The sequence below is a fragment of the Urocitellus parryii genome, chromosome 2 (genome assembly GCF_045843805.1).
Source record: "Urocitellus parryii isolate mUroPar1 chromosome 2, mUroPar1.hap1, whole genome shotgun sequence".
Classification (NCBI taxonomy): Eukaryota; Metazoa; Chordata; class Mammalia; order Rodentia; family Sciuridae; genus Urocitellus; species Urocitellus parryii.
Genome location: NC_135532.1, coordinates 91876144 through 91892278, shown reverse-complemented (window position 1 = coordinate 91892278; position 16135 = coordinate 91876144). Strand labels below are relative to the sequence as shown.

General features: G+C 41.8%; 1 protein-coding gene across 2 annotated transcripts in view; it reads right to left on the bottom strand.

Annotated features, from left to right (window-relative positions):
• Positions 1-1567: 1567 nt before the first annotated feature.
• Positions 1568-16135, bottom strand: part of Arih2 (ariadne RBR E3 ubiquitin protein ligase 2) — a 65577-nt gene continuing 51009 nt past the window's right edge. For both annotated transcript variants that reach the window (XM_026383800.2, XM_077795241.1), the window contains 11 exons: positions 14961-15111; positions 13779-13900; positions 12314-12423; positions 10493-10610; positions 9539-9589; positions 9427-9448; positions 7055-7206; positions 6525-6668; positions 5854-5922; positions 4084-4167; positions 1568-3865 (listed from right to left, as the gene is read on the bottom strand). In XM_026383800.2, the coding sequence (XP_026239585.1) occupies positions 3794-3865; positions 4084-4167; positions 5854-5922; positions 6525-6668; positions 7055-7206; positions 9427-9448; positions 9539-9589; positions 10493-10610; positions 12314-12423; positions 13779-13900; positions 14961-15111 (1095 nt within the window). In that variant the 3' untranslated portion in view covers positions 1568-3793. The remainder of the gene's footprint in view (positions 3866-4083; positions 4168-5853; positions 5923-6524; positions 6669-7054; positions 7207-9426; positions 9449-9538; positions 9590-10492; positions 10611-12313; positions 12424-13778; positions 13901-14960; positions 15112-16135) is intronic.

Genomic DNA, 16135 nt, shown 5'->3' with positions numbered 1-16135 from the left:
AGCAGTCCAGCATCTCACATCAGAGGGAATGGGAACCCACAGCTCTGGGGGGAATTAGCTAGGCCTGGACCTCCTTATGCAGAGAGGCAGAGGAAGTAAAGGGCCTACTCCCTTTCCCCTAAAATGAATTGTAAAGGAAATATAATCACTGATCAATATTTGTGAGTCCAATATACAAAAATTCTATTTACCAATTCAGGATTGTTCAAATTTTCTGCAGTCTGTCTTTAATTAATCCTAGTTAGGTCAGAAATCTGTTTCTGAGTATAGTTACAATAGAAATAATTCAAAGTTTCCAAAATGGTGTAATTCTCAATTATAGATAAATGTCAATCAATAGAACCACAATTTTAACAAGGATCTCATAATTTCCTGGTACCAATGTAGTGATCTCTCTCACCTTCTAAAATCAGTTAGATCACCATAAAATTGACTTTTGACATTTTAAACCCTCTGACCCTTTTGATGCTAGGGCAGTCTTACCTCAACAGCCGATATACACATATTGCCAAATTTGAGCATTGTGGCGAGCTATGTTCTAATTTGTATTATAAAAGTTGAACTTCCTAAAAGTAAACCAGCAGTGGCAGTCTTGGGCAAATTATTTCTCTTTTTTCTTTTTTTAGATGGATTCTATGTTGCCCAGGCTGGTCTCAAACTCCTGTTGTACTCACCATGCTCCTGCCTCAGTCTCCCAGGCAGCTGAAACTACAGATGTGTGCCATACCTGTATTTTCTTTTTAAACAGTTATATAATGTGGACCCTGACAGCACCTATTGCACAGGGTTGCCATGAGGACATGAGAATGTGCTCAGTCAACATTAACATGATTTGTCTTGGGGTATAGGCACTAGTCTGGTTTTTTGATTGATGGCCTGTGCCCAAATTAGAGCCTACTGAACAGCTGAGGCTCAGATGCCATACCTTCTCATTGAATTTAGATGGGCAGTGTGAGGTCTCTGCTGGCCTCAGTTGTCCTCCTGTGCATGCTACCCAGTTCTGAAGATGACTTTATCACAGAGCTTCCTACCACTAAAGTTGCCGGCATTCCTGACAACACAAATATGGATCTGTCAATTAGAACCCAAACCCTGTATCCTGTCCTTCACCCTTGGGATTAGGACCTAAATCCTTGTTTATGTCCTGAATTGTCTCTTCATAACCCTCAGGGCTCCAGAGGCCACACTGTCCACTGCCATACCTTCCTACATCTGCTTTGGAGGAACACAGAGGTCTGAATAAAGGGTTTGGCACATTTGTATTTACCCTACCACATCTTGGGATGTTTATGGTAGGAAATGATTCAGCCTACACCCAGAGAGACGAGAGTCAAAACTTCCAGCATATTCTACTTCCTTCCGCAGAGACCACCTTACAGATACCCTTTTCCCATACAGCCAGAAAGGGGAAAAAATCTGACCAGTAGGGCCTTCACAGCACCCAAGTGGGGAGAGGGCAAACAGGAGTACCCTCATCTGGTATTCACTGGCCAGAATCTGGGACTCGGGAATGTATCTGTATCCTTTGAAGAAAGACTCTACACACATTTTTATAATCAGAAACACATTTTTATAATCAGAAAAAAAGTTTATTTTGAATAAACCACTCAACTTTGAGCAGATGACATTGCTTCAATTAACTTTTTCTTTGAAGAAAAACAAGATATATGATAAATTCATGAAAACACTGTGCCTCTCTTCTACCCTTGGCAGGGGGGCGGAGGAATTCTGCCTGACATCTCCCATCTTCCTAGTAATGTTAATAAAGGATAGCCACTGGGGGCACAAAAGGAAGCTCTCCACAGGTCAAGTGCTATAGGTTATTCTGGACATAGAACCCCCTGTAGCTCTAGTGGTCAGGGTCACAAGTGGATGTAAGTAAAGAATGTGGCAGCCATGAAGTCCAGAGAATACCCAGCCAGGGTGTGACAAAGATGCAGAGCTACAACACTGTTCTGTGCCCTGGCAGTGCTACAGGAAGGACTTGACAAAGAGGTAAAGGCTCCAGACACCAAGATATTTCATATGCCAATGCAGAATTCACATCCCACCCATGGTCCTGTAGGAGGTACCTTCTGTTCACAATTAGCTCCCTGTTGTCCCTTTCTGGGCTCATTTGCTACATTCCTAACCTATTCTCCCAAATCCCCTCCCTCGTTGGGGACTATATGAAGAGATAAAACTTGAGGGAAGAAAGTGAACCTGCAGTCAGCCATGTACCTTAAAAGTCACAGCTGTCCTCTGTCTTCAAGAATGACTCCGTTTACAGCTTACTCAGTACCTAGAAAATTGCTGACTGGAGGTGAAAATGTATGGACACTGAAGAACTCCCACTATAATATTCACAGATTTTCCTATAGGCTCTCCTAGGAGGTGAAGGAGGCCCTGTCAAGTATAGACAGCTCTGCCAGTCTCAGAGTGGAGGCACTGAACAAAGCCTCAGAAACCCCAGAGATCACAGATCTAACTTTTCAAAGGCCCACAGGACCAGGTTCAAGAAAGGCAGGATACAAGGCAAACTGCTTACTCTCTTGCACTCAAGTATGTGAAAGTTGTTCCTATCCTGTGGCCAGCCTTTCCTCCCAGTACAAAAACTGGGACCATAAACCAGGGATTCTCCTGGCCTTATACTCCCAGACCCTAGAGGTGGGGTCTTCTGACAGCTGGAACCAGGCAAAGGGAAACACATTCTGCCAGAGTAGCTGCTGGGCACACTCCAAGTAATATGAAAACAACTTGCACGAACTGAGCCCCTGAGCCAGGAAGGCCAATGCCCTTGAGGTGGGCCATGTCGAACTCTGACCCTGATGTTTGTAAGGAGAGTGCAGCAGGTCATTGTCAGGTATGGCTGTATGTGACCCTGGTGAGAGTTACACCACTTGAATACTGGCACAAAAGGAGAGACCAAGGTAAAGCAAATTTATTTTAAGGAACAACTCCCTTTTGAAATGATTCTCTATAGGAGACCAAAGGAAGCATGGTGCTAAACCAGCATCCCCTAGTGTGGGTGGCCACAAGCCCACCTATGTTCTGCTGTGGGTTCTGGCTTCAAATGCCAGACCCACGTAAACCTCACTTTCAAGAATAAAGATGAACCCACAGAAAATCACCTATTCTGTACTATCTCCTTACTGTCCAACTAAGGCAGGAGGCATGATGTGACTCCTTGTGCTCCATGCCTGTGACAAAGGCCAACTCAATTCCCTACCATCTGTCACTCATGTTCTTTCATTGGGACTATAGCTGTGGCCAAACATGTGAAGCTGGAAAGCAGAGACCACTCCAGGGCCCCTTGCAGTATAGATATTTTTGAGGCAGGGTAGGTGGGCAGCACATGTTACATTCCAAGTAAAATAGCTACAGGGTAAAACACTCCAATGCCAATTTATTTTTTTAAAGGGCTCTGTGTTATCCTATGGTTTGCCTTTTTTTTTTTAATATTGTACAATCTTTGAAAATTACATAAGTTGTAATGATCTAATCCTATTAATAGCCGTTCAAAAACAAATAAAACAAAACAAAGCAAACAAAACATTCCCTCCCTCCCAACAACCATCTGGGTGAATTAAAAGTCCTGAAAAGAAGCCAATTCAATATGAACTCTACCCTGGTAGAAACAAAAAGCAAAAAGATGAGAAGAAAACAAATTAACTAAAAGGTGTGTTGCCAGTGTCTCTCAGGAGTGGGGCCCTGGCTGTTGCCTGGAGTCGTGAAAGGCAGAGCCTGCAGCATGCAGTACGGCAGCCGGGAGTCCTTGCAGCCACATTTCATCCCGGCATGTCCATGTCCCAACTTAGGTATCATGGAAATCCTTCAGCAGGGTTCTTCTCCGCTGTTCTGCTATGTGCATCTGGTTCTCTAAGTCCTGCACAAAGGAAACAAGGATGGGTGTTTGCATGGTTCAGTGCCAGGAGTAGGGAGTAACCAAAGTCACACCCACCATATCAGGGGCTCCAAGGAGCCAAAGCAATGCCCTTTCCACCCTTCTCAGCAGCAGCTTCCAGTTCGCATACCAACACCCTGTCATCTATGACCCTACCCATCTTCCCTTACCTGCACTGCAAGAAGACAACAGGCACTTACCCCTCTGTCATAGCTGTCCGCTCGCTCCACTTTCCACGAAAGGTTTTCAATCTCAGCCTCTAGCTGAGCCTGCTGGTATTCAAACTGTATGGGTAGAGCAGGAGGGTCAAAAGGAGAGGGGAATGTAGCCGGGCAGAGCCTGAAGATAGAGGGTCACATGCAGTACCTCAGGCTCGCTTCAACCCCTAACAGACTATCTCTAGAGTCTCCAAACAAAAGGTAAACTAAAGAGTATGGCCAAATGGCAAGACCATACTTGTCCTCTAACACCAAAGAAAGGGAAAGAATTTAAAGACATTAAAAAGAAGGCTCCCCGGCTGGGGATGTGGCTCAAGCGGTAGTGTGCTCGCCTGGCATGAATGCGGCCCGGGTTCGATCCTCAGCACCACATACAAACAAAGATGTTGTGTCCGCTGAAGACTAAAAAATAAATATTAAAAAATTCTCTTCTCTCTCTCTCTCTTAAAAAAAAAAAAAAAGGCTCCCAACATATAGGGAAACAAATGCTGCAAAAAGTCAAAATGGATATGCTCAGACACTGTATTCACACTGAACATTTCTCTCTTGTGAAGAGAGAAAGCACAACAATTTTCCTCAATGTCTTATTTACATAGTAAAAAACAGAAACAATCAATGCCCCAAATGATGGTATAGCCACAAAATGGAAAACTAATAAAGCCATTTTTATTATTTATTTATTTTGAGAGAGAGAATTTTAATATTTATTTATTTTAAAAGTTTTCGGTGGACACAACATCTTTGTTTGTATGTGAAGCTGAGGATCGAACCCGGACCGCACGCATGCCAGGTGAGCGCGCTACCGCTTGAGCCACATCCCCAGCCATGAAAAAGCCATTCTTAAAAAGGAATCTACCAGTCTGGTAAATAGTGACAATTATCAAAATTAATTATGGTAATAATAAAATGTTACATTTATTATTTAATAATAAAATGTTACATTTATTACTATGTACATTTATACATATGTATGTGCACATACACACACACACACACACACACACATATTGTATGTGTGTGGTGGTGCTGGGGATTGAACCCAGAGCCTTAAACATGCGAGGCAAGTGCTCTGCCACCAAACTACACCTCCAACCCCCAGAATATTAATTCAAAAACATGGAAAATGATAATGATGGTCATTTCTGTTTGGTGGGAATATGGCTGATATAAATGTTTCTCTGTTTTCCAACATTTAAACAAAAAATAGGAATTGCTTTAGCAGGAAACAACCCATATTTAAGATGAAGAATTAAATAAAGGGATTGAAAACAATCAACTTAAGGGGGAAGAGAGCAGATTCAAAGGGGTAAATGGACAGAGGTCTTTTTTGGCCAATTGCCCCACCCCACACACTTTTTTTTTTAATAAAAGGGGAGGTACTGTGGATTGAACCCAGTGACACTTTACCACTGAGCTGTTTTGTATTTTGAGACAGAGTCTTGCTAAGTTGCTGAGGCTGGCCTCTAACTTGTGATATTCCTACCTCTGTTTCTCAGTTGCTGGGATTATAAGCATGTGACCAGGCCCAATGGCCATCAATGTTCAGAGGTTAGGTGCATCTGCCTTTCCATTACACAAAATGACAGTACCAAATGCCCAGAATAGAAATGGAATTTTGCAATTAGACAAGTTTTGTTTTGATTTTGACCTTCCAATACCCAGGATCAGATCCCTGTTCTCCTGCAAAAGTGCTGGTAGACAAAGGTGCCTCTGAAGCTATAGGACAAGCATGCAGGGATTGCTTTGCCTTACCAGCTTCTTCCTGGGGCCAGACTCCATGTAGTATGCATATGGGTAGGTATATTGCAGGGTATATCGACACTGCATAGGAGGAAAAGAAAATAAACCTGTATCTGTGATTCTAACCGACCTACCTCTCAGGTGGCTCTTACAACTCTTACCTCACCATGCAAATTAACCAGGGTCTGTAGGTATGGGACTGAAAGAAATGAAGCTAAACTAAAGAATGAACGAACTAGGGGGAGACATGGGGAAAACTGAAACAACAAAGCATGGACTCAGAATACCCAAGGTTCTTTTTCAAACTAACCACCAGTAGCTACCTCATAACTTTCCCTCTTAAATCAAATATCAGAGTCCAGTTATCTATGTTACTACTCGTCCAAAGATAATAATCTCTTTTCCCTTGAGTGATGCAGAGATGCAACAAAATGAGAAGAAAAAGGGTTCCAATTTTTCCTGCAGGCAGAGGCAGTGAAAGATTCTTCTTAAAAGGTGAGGTCCTTGGTAGTCCTAACACAGGGAAATGTAAATCCATAATCAAGCATGAATGTATATGCAGGATGGCAAATCCCTCTATCCTTTAGAGATGGGGTCTCAGAAGTCTGCCCCTGACAGGGTTAGGCAAAACAGAGGGTGATCATTATACCCATAAGAAAACCCAAGAGTGAGTCGGTAGATACCTTGGCCAAGAGCTTGGCAGCATTCTGTAGATACTGCCAGTCAATCCAAGTTCCCAGATTGTTCATCACTCTCTCCTGAATCTTCTCATGAATCCGCTGGTATGTTTGTGCCTCCAGCTGTAAGCTTTTGTTGTGGTTTTCCCACTACAAAGCAGAGAGGATGGAGAAAAGTACAGGAATCCCAAGAAAGTACAGAGGTCCACATAGACGTTCAGGACAGCCACCTTGCCTATCAGGACATGACCACAGACTCCTCTAACTTATGGAAAAACTTGATGGCCCTGCATTCTCCTGCAACTCATCATTCAACCAAGTTAAGTACCAGGTCTTCCCAGTCAGCTGTGGCTGCCCTGTATAGCCAAAAAGCCACATCTAAAGAGACAACACCCAAGGCTGCTGTAAAAGCTCCCTTCACTGACTTCTGTGTGAACAGACTGGCTCTGGTCTTCAGTTACCCCAGTTATCCTATCTCAAGAGGTCAACTAAAAGAACCCTACAATGGAACAGCAGGTGCTGGAGAGAATACTTACCCTCTCAAAATAGAATAAGTACTTCTTGAGGGCCTCCCTGGCCTGGGCTTGCTGACTCTGGTTGACAATGTCAGGATTCTCTTTGTACCGACTGCACTCATAGTACTCACTGCCATGAGTCTTCCAATCTCCTAGACACATCCAGCAGAAGTCTGTGCAAAACAGAGGGTGATCATTATACCCATAAGAAAACCCAAACTGGCAAAGCAGTTAGATCAACAGACCTTGCTCCACAGGGGCAGAACCTCTCAATGGTGCCTCTTTCCAGAAGGAATGTCTATCTCTCATCCCAGTCACATTTTACTGTCCCCATATCCTGTGCTGGTCAATAGAAATGACAGCCTATGCATACTTTCCATTCCATAAGCACATGTGCTATGCACCTTACTGATCTCAGACAGATGCTAAATGTATAGTCACTGGTCTGTTATGTTGATGTCATTATAAGAAGCAAAATCTTGTTCAAATGAGGCCTACCTGATCATCCAGACTCTGATCCTCACAACCACTGCTTATTCTTGACAAGAGTTTTTATATGTGAAGCTGGGAATAAAGGCTTTTTCTTTACTTTCTTTTTTTTTAAAGAGCTCTTTCTATAAAAGCTATATTCAGGCAACAATTCATACTCAGAATTATAATTCTGCTTTCATAATAAAGAAATCAACAAGGTAGAGCGCTCACCTTGCATGTGCAAGGCCCTGAGTTCAATCCTTAGCACTACATAAAAATGAATAAATAAATAAAATAAAGTTATTTAAAAAAAAAAAAAGGAGGGCTGGGATTGTGTCTCAGTGGTAGAGCACTTGCCTAGCATGTGCAAGGTCCCAGGTTCGATCCTCAGCACCACATAAAAATAAAGATATCGTGTCCAACTACAAATAAACAATAAATATTAATACTGGTAATACTGCTGTCTATTTAATCAGCTAGGTTGTGCTTGTTCCTGTTTCGAGTACAGTCAGGGCATGGTGGAACATGCCTGTAACTCAGGAGACTGAGGCAGGAGGATTAAAAATCCAAGGTCAGCCTCACCAATTTAGCAGGACCCACAACAACTCAAATAAAAAATTAAAAAAGGACTAGGGATGTAGCTCAGCATTCCTGGATTCAATTCCTAGTACCAAGAAAAAAAAATGTATATTGTGTAGGGTCGCTCTATTAGGTGGTATAATTATAGATGATCATTAACTCTGGGTGTTAGGAAATTGGAAGACTATAGCTAAGGGTGGGGCACAGAGGGGTCTTCTGAGGCACTAGGAATATGGTAGGTACTAGAGTATCTGTCATCTTCTATTTTTATTTTTTGAGAGGGGGTCTATGTTACTCAGGCTGCCTTTGAACTCCTGGGATAACTGATCCTCTAGCCTCAGCCTCTGGAATAGCTGGGACTAAGGGCACACACCACCACACCTGCTGTCACTCTTTTCTAAAATATGTTTGCCTAACATTGTTCTTTTTTTTTTTTTTTTTTTTTAAATAAACTTGCCCTGGAAGAAGGACATGATCTTTTTTTTTTTTTTTTTTTTTTATTTATTTTTTTGTTTTCAGCGGACACAACATCTTTGTTTGTATGTAGTGCTGAGGATCGAACCCGGGCCGCACGCATGCCAGGCGAGCGCACTACCACTTGAGCCACATCCCCAGCCCCGCCTAACATTGTTCTGTGTATGATATACTTCTACCTGATTCAAACATCTTCAGAGTCACTCTTTCCATCTAGGATCCTGTAATATGCATTCTGATTTATAAACAACCCACTATAGTTTCCTAGTCCACATCAATGAAGCCATGTAGAAGGCTACTTGAATATTTTTTCTACTTGGAAGAATTTTGTTTCTCGATCTGGCAAGAAGGAAAGCAAAATCAACAGGCTCTAGTTACGTGAAGCGTTCCTGATAGATAAAGGAGATCTGAAAAGCCAAATCAAAAGCCTCTCTGAAAATTCCTCTGGTAGGAAAGTATGATTTTACTACATCTGGTAAATCCAGGTGCAACCTGCTCTCAAGTATCTAAAGGTAGCACAGATAAGCTCCTCGCTACTTACCTTCCTTAAAAAATAATAAAGTTAAAATCTTCTTAGATGACCGAGGATCACAGATTCATCCCAAGCTTGACTTCTGACTACACGTCAGAAGGCACAGACACATACAACCACACCTGGCTGTCACTCTTCAGAGGGATTACAAAAGGGACCAATAAATAATAAATAAATAAGAAGCTATTTTATGCCTTATGATGACTACGAGTGACTAAGGTTCCCCTTTATTTTGTCATTTCACTACAAAAGAACTTTACTAAACAAGCAGTGGAGACCCAAGCACAAGAAACATAGACTGTGCCACTGGGCCTTAGGCACCAGGCCTGGGACTCACCGTGTTTACATTTGGAGCATTGCTGTCAGAGGGAAACAGAAGAGAACACATTAGGGGCACGCTGACCAAAGGCTCCATGTCATACATGCAAAGTGTACAGGCTTCTGCTCACCATATGATTGCAGCCTCCATTCTTCTCAATGCAGATGTTGCACTTGGGACACTGAGGAGACAGAACGGTGCCATTAGGCTCACGCACCATCAGGCCAGTTCTAAGACAAATTACACAAAACTCCTGGCTCCTTTGCCTAGTAGCTCATCATGCGAGCACTTCTGGGGAGGAGCATCTCATTTAAATGTGGCAGGTCGCTGAAGCTGGAACAGCAATTCAAGGAAATGAGGTCAGCATGTTTGGCTTTGAAACAATTCAAGCACCAGCTGAACCCCACTATGTCTTCCACCATGTATCTTGCCATGAAGCTGCTCAGATTAAGCACAGGCTGAATCAGCAGAAGGCCTACCTGCTGGGGAATATTGCCAAAGAAGCCTAAAACTGCCAAACTGGATTAAGTCCTAGTTGGCTTGCCTAGACTTCTGCTTCCAGAAGAGGACACTGAAATCCCAAACAGCAATGTAGACTAGTCTGATGCTGTGTCTCCCAGCACCATGAAAGAGACTTTTATTGTCATAGTCATAACTGTGCTTGTGAGCACACTGACTTGGCAAGTTAATTGGCCCAGGATACAATGGCCTCTAAAGCCTGCAGGACATTCTTTCCCATGGGAAATGAGAATTGGACAGGTCTGTGCTCATATCACAGCTTTGCTGTTTTGCTCTTTTATCAGGTATAGATGATAAAAGCATCCAATCAAAACTAGTTTTCTTTTAATTAGTTTTCCTTTGGGTCAAACTTTCCCAAATATTTTGGCATTTTATTAAATTATATACACCCAAAGCACCCTATGACAATTTGCTACAAACTCTGCCCACTCTGGGTGAATATCCATAACCCCTAACAAAAACCCTGGGACTCAATGTGTTCTGTTCTCAGGTGGCAAATCTCCAAGCCAGAGGGCCCTGGACAGCACTGAGGGCAGATTCATGACAGGTAAGATATAGTCCTTACATCTTTAGTGTGAGCACTAATGTAGTTGGCCGTTTCAGAGTCATCTGCACACTTCGTGAGCCATTTCCGGATTGTGGCGCAGTCTGTGGGGGCATGATACATCTGACGACACTTGAAACTTAAAATTAGAAAAGAAAAACAATCAAAAATTCATTGAGTCAGGGTCCAACGTTTTAATTTTTCCTTTTGTTCAAGCCAGTAGAATTTGAATTAAAGATTTTCAAATAGACAAAGTCACCTTTCAAAGCCTTTGGAACCTTTACTTAACCAGGATTATACAAATAAAATATTTCTGTTTAAACAACTTGTGTGGTGTCAACTCTATCTGAAAGGATGTCAAAACAGAGAACCCAGCTTCTTAATATATATGTGTGTGTGTGTGTGTGTGTGTGTGTGTGTGTGTGTGTGTGTGTGTGTGTTGCTGGGGACAAAAGCAGGGCTAGACAAGTTCTCTACCCCTGAGCTACAGTCCCATCCCTGACCTCAGCTTCTTTTCCGCCTACCTGCAGTGGTAGGGATTGAACCTAAGACTCTTGCACATGCTAGGCAAGTGAGGTACCACTGACCTACATGCCCACCTGAGTCCAGCTTCTTGAAGGGTATGGTGAGGTGCTCTAAGAAGGACCCCTTGATTCAGAACCAAAAGACTAACTTCACCTCCTAGCCACCTGTTACATGAAGATGCACAAATTCCAGAACCTGCAAAATCTGCAGGGTCAAAATATATCTGATAATACTTAAAACTTAAAATCAGAAAAGAAAAAGACTCTGATACCCATTGGTCTAGGCTCTGATGTTTTCAACTTCCTCTTTGTCCAAGCCATCAGTACTCTGTGCAAAAGCCCTTGGGTGGTAAGCCAAACAAATGCCTTAGAAAAATGAAGTTCATAATGTGGGACAAAGGATAAAGAACAACTATTTAGTTATTCTTAACTTTTGGTTTAACATACAGTCCCTTGATGATGTCTTAAAAGACAGAAGACATGTACACACACATCACATTTTCCATGTACTTCCTCTAAAGCCCCATCATGAATATTCCAGGAAGTTGCCAAGTAGGACAGATCTGAACTTAAATTACGACTCTACCATTTACTATCACCCCAATTTAGCATGTATCCTAACTGCCTTACCTATTACATACAGCCAATCACACAGTTGTGATAATGCAGGAAAAGTAATCAGGACAGCACCTGTCATCAGGTAAGCCATCAGTTAGATATTACACTATCTGCTGTATAAAGTAAACCCAAATATACATTCAAATGTAAATGTAGAATATATTTATGAATTCACATTTTACAAAAATTAGCCAAGAAAGATCATGACTGGGGAAAAAAATTTAAAACACGGAGTGTTGGGGGTGGAGCTGGCTCAAGGGTAGAAGACTTGCTGGCATGTGTGAGGCCCTGGGTTTGATGCTTAGCACCACATATAAATAAATAAATAAAATAAAAGCTCTATTGGTAACTAAAAAAAAAAAATCTTAAAAAACAAACACTGAGTGTTGTACCTTTCAAACACATATCAATGTCAATCATTTGTGCAGGTAGATCCACACAAACACAATCTCTAGGCTATGAGTAGCATAAACCATTACACATTTTCTTTTAAGAAACTATGCTATTCCTTGTCTCCAGACTGAGCATTAATGGAACATGAGGTGCTGGGCACAAACCTGCCTACTAAGAGCAGAGTTGCTTTTCTGGTTCAGAGACCCTGTTTCTCTCAGCCCCACCTTCACACAGAGCAACAACAGTGGTGCTACAGAGAAGGATGAAGCACAAGCCCAGGGCTGCTTAGCCACCCACTCAATCTTACCAGAAGACCTCATTGCACCGATTGCACTGCACTCGGCGAGCTCTAGGCTCTTGTACCCGAATAACCATGGGGCAGTCTGCACCAGGGCACAGCTGGAGCTGGTAATGACTCTGTGAACAGAGGAAAGGGAATCAATGAGAATATTGCCAATGTGCTGCCTCCAAAACAGACCTGTGTTGAGTGCTAAAATGCTTTCTTTCTGTTCTTCCACTTGTTGACAAAGATTAAGAGGCTATATATAAATTCAGAACAGATGCTGTAAAGATCAGACATTGGCCAGATAGTGAAGAACTATAAAAGTTTAACTTAAACCTGGTAACAACTCACTAGAATGACCTAAGGTTATATTACAAAATCAAATATCGCAATGTATCTGTGGGCCAGGTGCAGTGGAAGGTGCTTATAGTTTTAGCTACTCAGGAGGCTGAAGCAGGAGGATTGCTTGAGCCCAGCAACTTGAGGCTAGCCTGGGTAACATGAGAAATCATCTCAAGTGGGGCCCCGGGGGGAGAGGGGGGGACTATCACTGAGATGAAAGTACATATGGACTTGGGCTGGAAAGGAACACATTCCACTCAGCTGTGAATATGATAGCTCTGTGGGCTCAATGATCCTCAGGAATCTACTAAAGGCAGCAAATATCACAAAGAAGAAGGCCTTCTGCTTATCCTGCACCATGTGCATGAGATCATAAATCAATCCAATAAGTTTAGACATAAAAGACAAAGATGAAAATTGTGCTGCATGGAATTATCATCACCAGACAAGAGCTCAAGAGAGAAAAAAATTTCAAAACTGATAATGATGGAATTCTGGATGAGGTTTCAAAATGCTAAAAAAAGAAATATCCTACTAGGCACAGTGGAGCACGCCTGTAATCCCAGCTGCTGGGGAGGCTGAGGCAGGAGGATCGTGAGTTCAAAGCCAGCCTCAGCAATTTAGGAAGACTCTGTCTCAAAATAAAAAATAAAAAGAGCTTGGGGATGTGGCTCAGGTTAAGCGCCCCTGGGTTCAATTCCCAGTATTAACCACCCCCACCCAAACAAAAGAAAAAAGAAATATCCCTTCTCTATGCAGAATCACAGTGAACTGAATGGAATCCTGAGGCTCACCTGACTTGTGTTCATTCCAATATACAATAGCTTGTTTAAGCAACTATGTATAAAGTAGGGATTTCTGTCCAGTCTATGGAACAGGAAAGCAAGACTCAAGAGAGGTAAATGAATTAGTCAAAGATCACAAACAAGGAAGCAATATATCTGGGATTTGCACAATGATCTACCTGACTACCGGGCCTATGTTCTTCACTACCACTCTAGTGGTTTTTGAACTTTTTTAAAGCCATGGAACTATCTCTCCAAACAACAATACCTAAAGAAGCCTCACCTATAAAATAACTATGGTAACCATCAAATACAGATAAGCCCAATAAAAGAGAGGGCAGAAAAACAGGGGTCAGTCATACCTCCACGTAATCCCTGAAGAGGTAGCGCCTATATTTGTCTTTCAATTCTTCATTGGGAAGCAATGGAAACACAAAGTCTTCTGGTGTACGGAGTGGACAGTCCTGAGCCATACAAGAGACTCCTGTTGAACAAAGACAACCTGATGGACAACCATATTCTAGGAGACATAATACTTGCCCACTGGGTTCAAACAACAAATTCAGATTCCCTAAGAAATGCTTGGGGACTGGGGTTGTAGCTCAGTGGTAAATCACTTGCTTTGCATGTGTGAGGCACTGTGCTCAAATCTTAGCACCACATAAAAATAAATAAATAAAGATATTGTGTCCATCTACAACTAAAAAAAAAATTTAAAAAAAGAAAAGAAGGGGCTGGGATTGTTGCTCAGCAGTAGAATGCTTGCCTAGCACCGGCGGGAACCGGGTTCGATCCTCAGCACCACATAAAAATAAAGGCATTGTGTTGAGTCCATCTACACCTAAGAAATAAATATTTAAAAAAAAAGAAAGAAAAAAAAGAAATGCTTGAAGCAACAGAATTTATTCTAAGAGGAGAACCTACACATTTCCATAGCAATGCAACAATACTGATCCACATTTATATATACATATATATCAATAACACCACAAAATAACAATTTCTATGGATCTTTTTTTTATAGATTTCTTGACTAATGAGATAGTTCTGTATGATAGTTCTGATATTTAATATTATGTGCTTATGATTATTATTAATACAATGAGATTTTATAGATACCATTAAATGTGATAATTAGTAACAATGTCATCAAGTCATAGTAAAACAAATACTCCTGAAGCTAATCACTAAATTTGATTTACACTATGTTGTCTAAATAGCAGCAAACTCTCTTAGGTGTTTCTGAGTTATGGCTGCCACCAAGATAAGAGTAAGCAGCTTAAAGGGCTGTTCACCTAAAAGGTGAGAGAGATAACCTTGTGCTTACACACTAGTATTTACAATAGCTTTAATTTCCTTGTTTTGCTGAGGACTGGGGCAACCTCTGCCACTATGTGAGCTGATGTGTTTAAAAATCACTAGTTCTGATGATTAAAAAGCTCAGTCTTAGAAGAAAATAGTCAAGTTAAATAGAGTATGAAAAGGTAGATTTGAAGATAAGTACTTCATATACCAGCCTTTTACACGTTCCATGACAGACTCACCCACACCCACGCCATCCTTGACTAGAACCGAGCAGTGCTGTTCCCAGCAGCTGCGGCAAAACTGGTGCTGGCAGGCCAGAGACAGTAGGTTTTCTTTCCGCACAAATTGCATACACACTGCACAGTGATGAGGGGGATGGGTGGTAGGGACCTGGAGAGAAGTAAATCCATGTGAGCAAAAGAAGCCTTCAGGTCTAGGGAGGCCACAGGACAGCCTCAAGTAGTTGGGTACATGGAAGGTGATCCTGACTTTGCAATAAGTGTCAAAGCCCAACTGAAATGTGTGGACTCTTGAGTCCCAAAGTGGTTAAGTAGCAAAGGGACTAAGTAGCAAAAGGGATAAAATACACCAGAAGGACTTTCTGAGGGAAATAGTACCTGAGCTGAGCTTGCAAAATCACTAGGAGTTAGAGGAAGAGAGAATGAAATTAAAATTTACAGTTGTTTATAATGTAAACCAGGTTCAGTGAATTAAATTGGATTATATAGGATTGTCAGGTATGGTAATGCACACCTATAATCCCAGCAAACTGAGAGGTTGAGGCAGGGGGATCTACTCCCATTCAGCATAGCACAGAGTTGGTCCTCAATAAGTACAAACCCAGTCATAAAGGTTCTTAGAAGCTGAGTCTGTGAAGCTTCTCACAGCATATACTACAGTATTACATGTCAAGTACAATGGTTTTTCCACATCAATATGCTCAAATCACTGAGTGCATGCCCATAATCCCACCAATTTGGGAGCTGAAGCAGGAGGATTGCAAGATGAAGGCCAGTCTCAGCAACTTAATGAGGCTCTAAACCCCTAAACAACTTAAGCGAGAGACACTGCCTCAAAAAAAAAAAGCGGAGCGGGGATGGGGGGGTGGTTTGCAATGTAGATCAGTGGTCAAGTGCCCCTTGGTCCAATCCCCAGTTCAAAAACAAAACAAAACATTGACCAAACCACAAAATATTATAGATTTTACCAAGTTACAACTCATCCTTAATATATCAAAAAGATGTCACAGATTAGGGAGGTAAGATATGAATTAATCACTACATCACACAATGTATATATAATCAGACAAGTTTGGAGGGAAATGATCTCAGGGAAGAGGCTTTGTGAAATGGTGGCTTGGATTTGAAATCTTTTTTTTTTTTCTTTTAGTTCCAGGCATTGAACCCAGAGATGT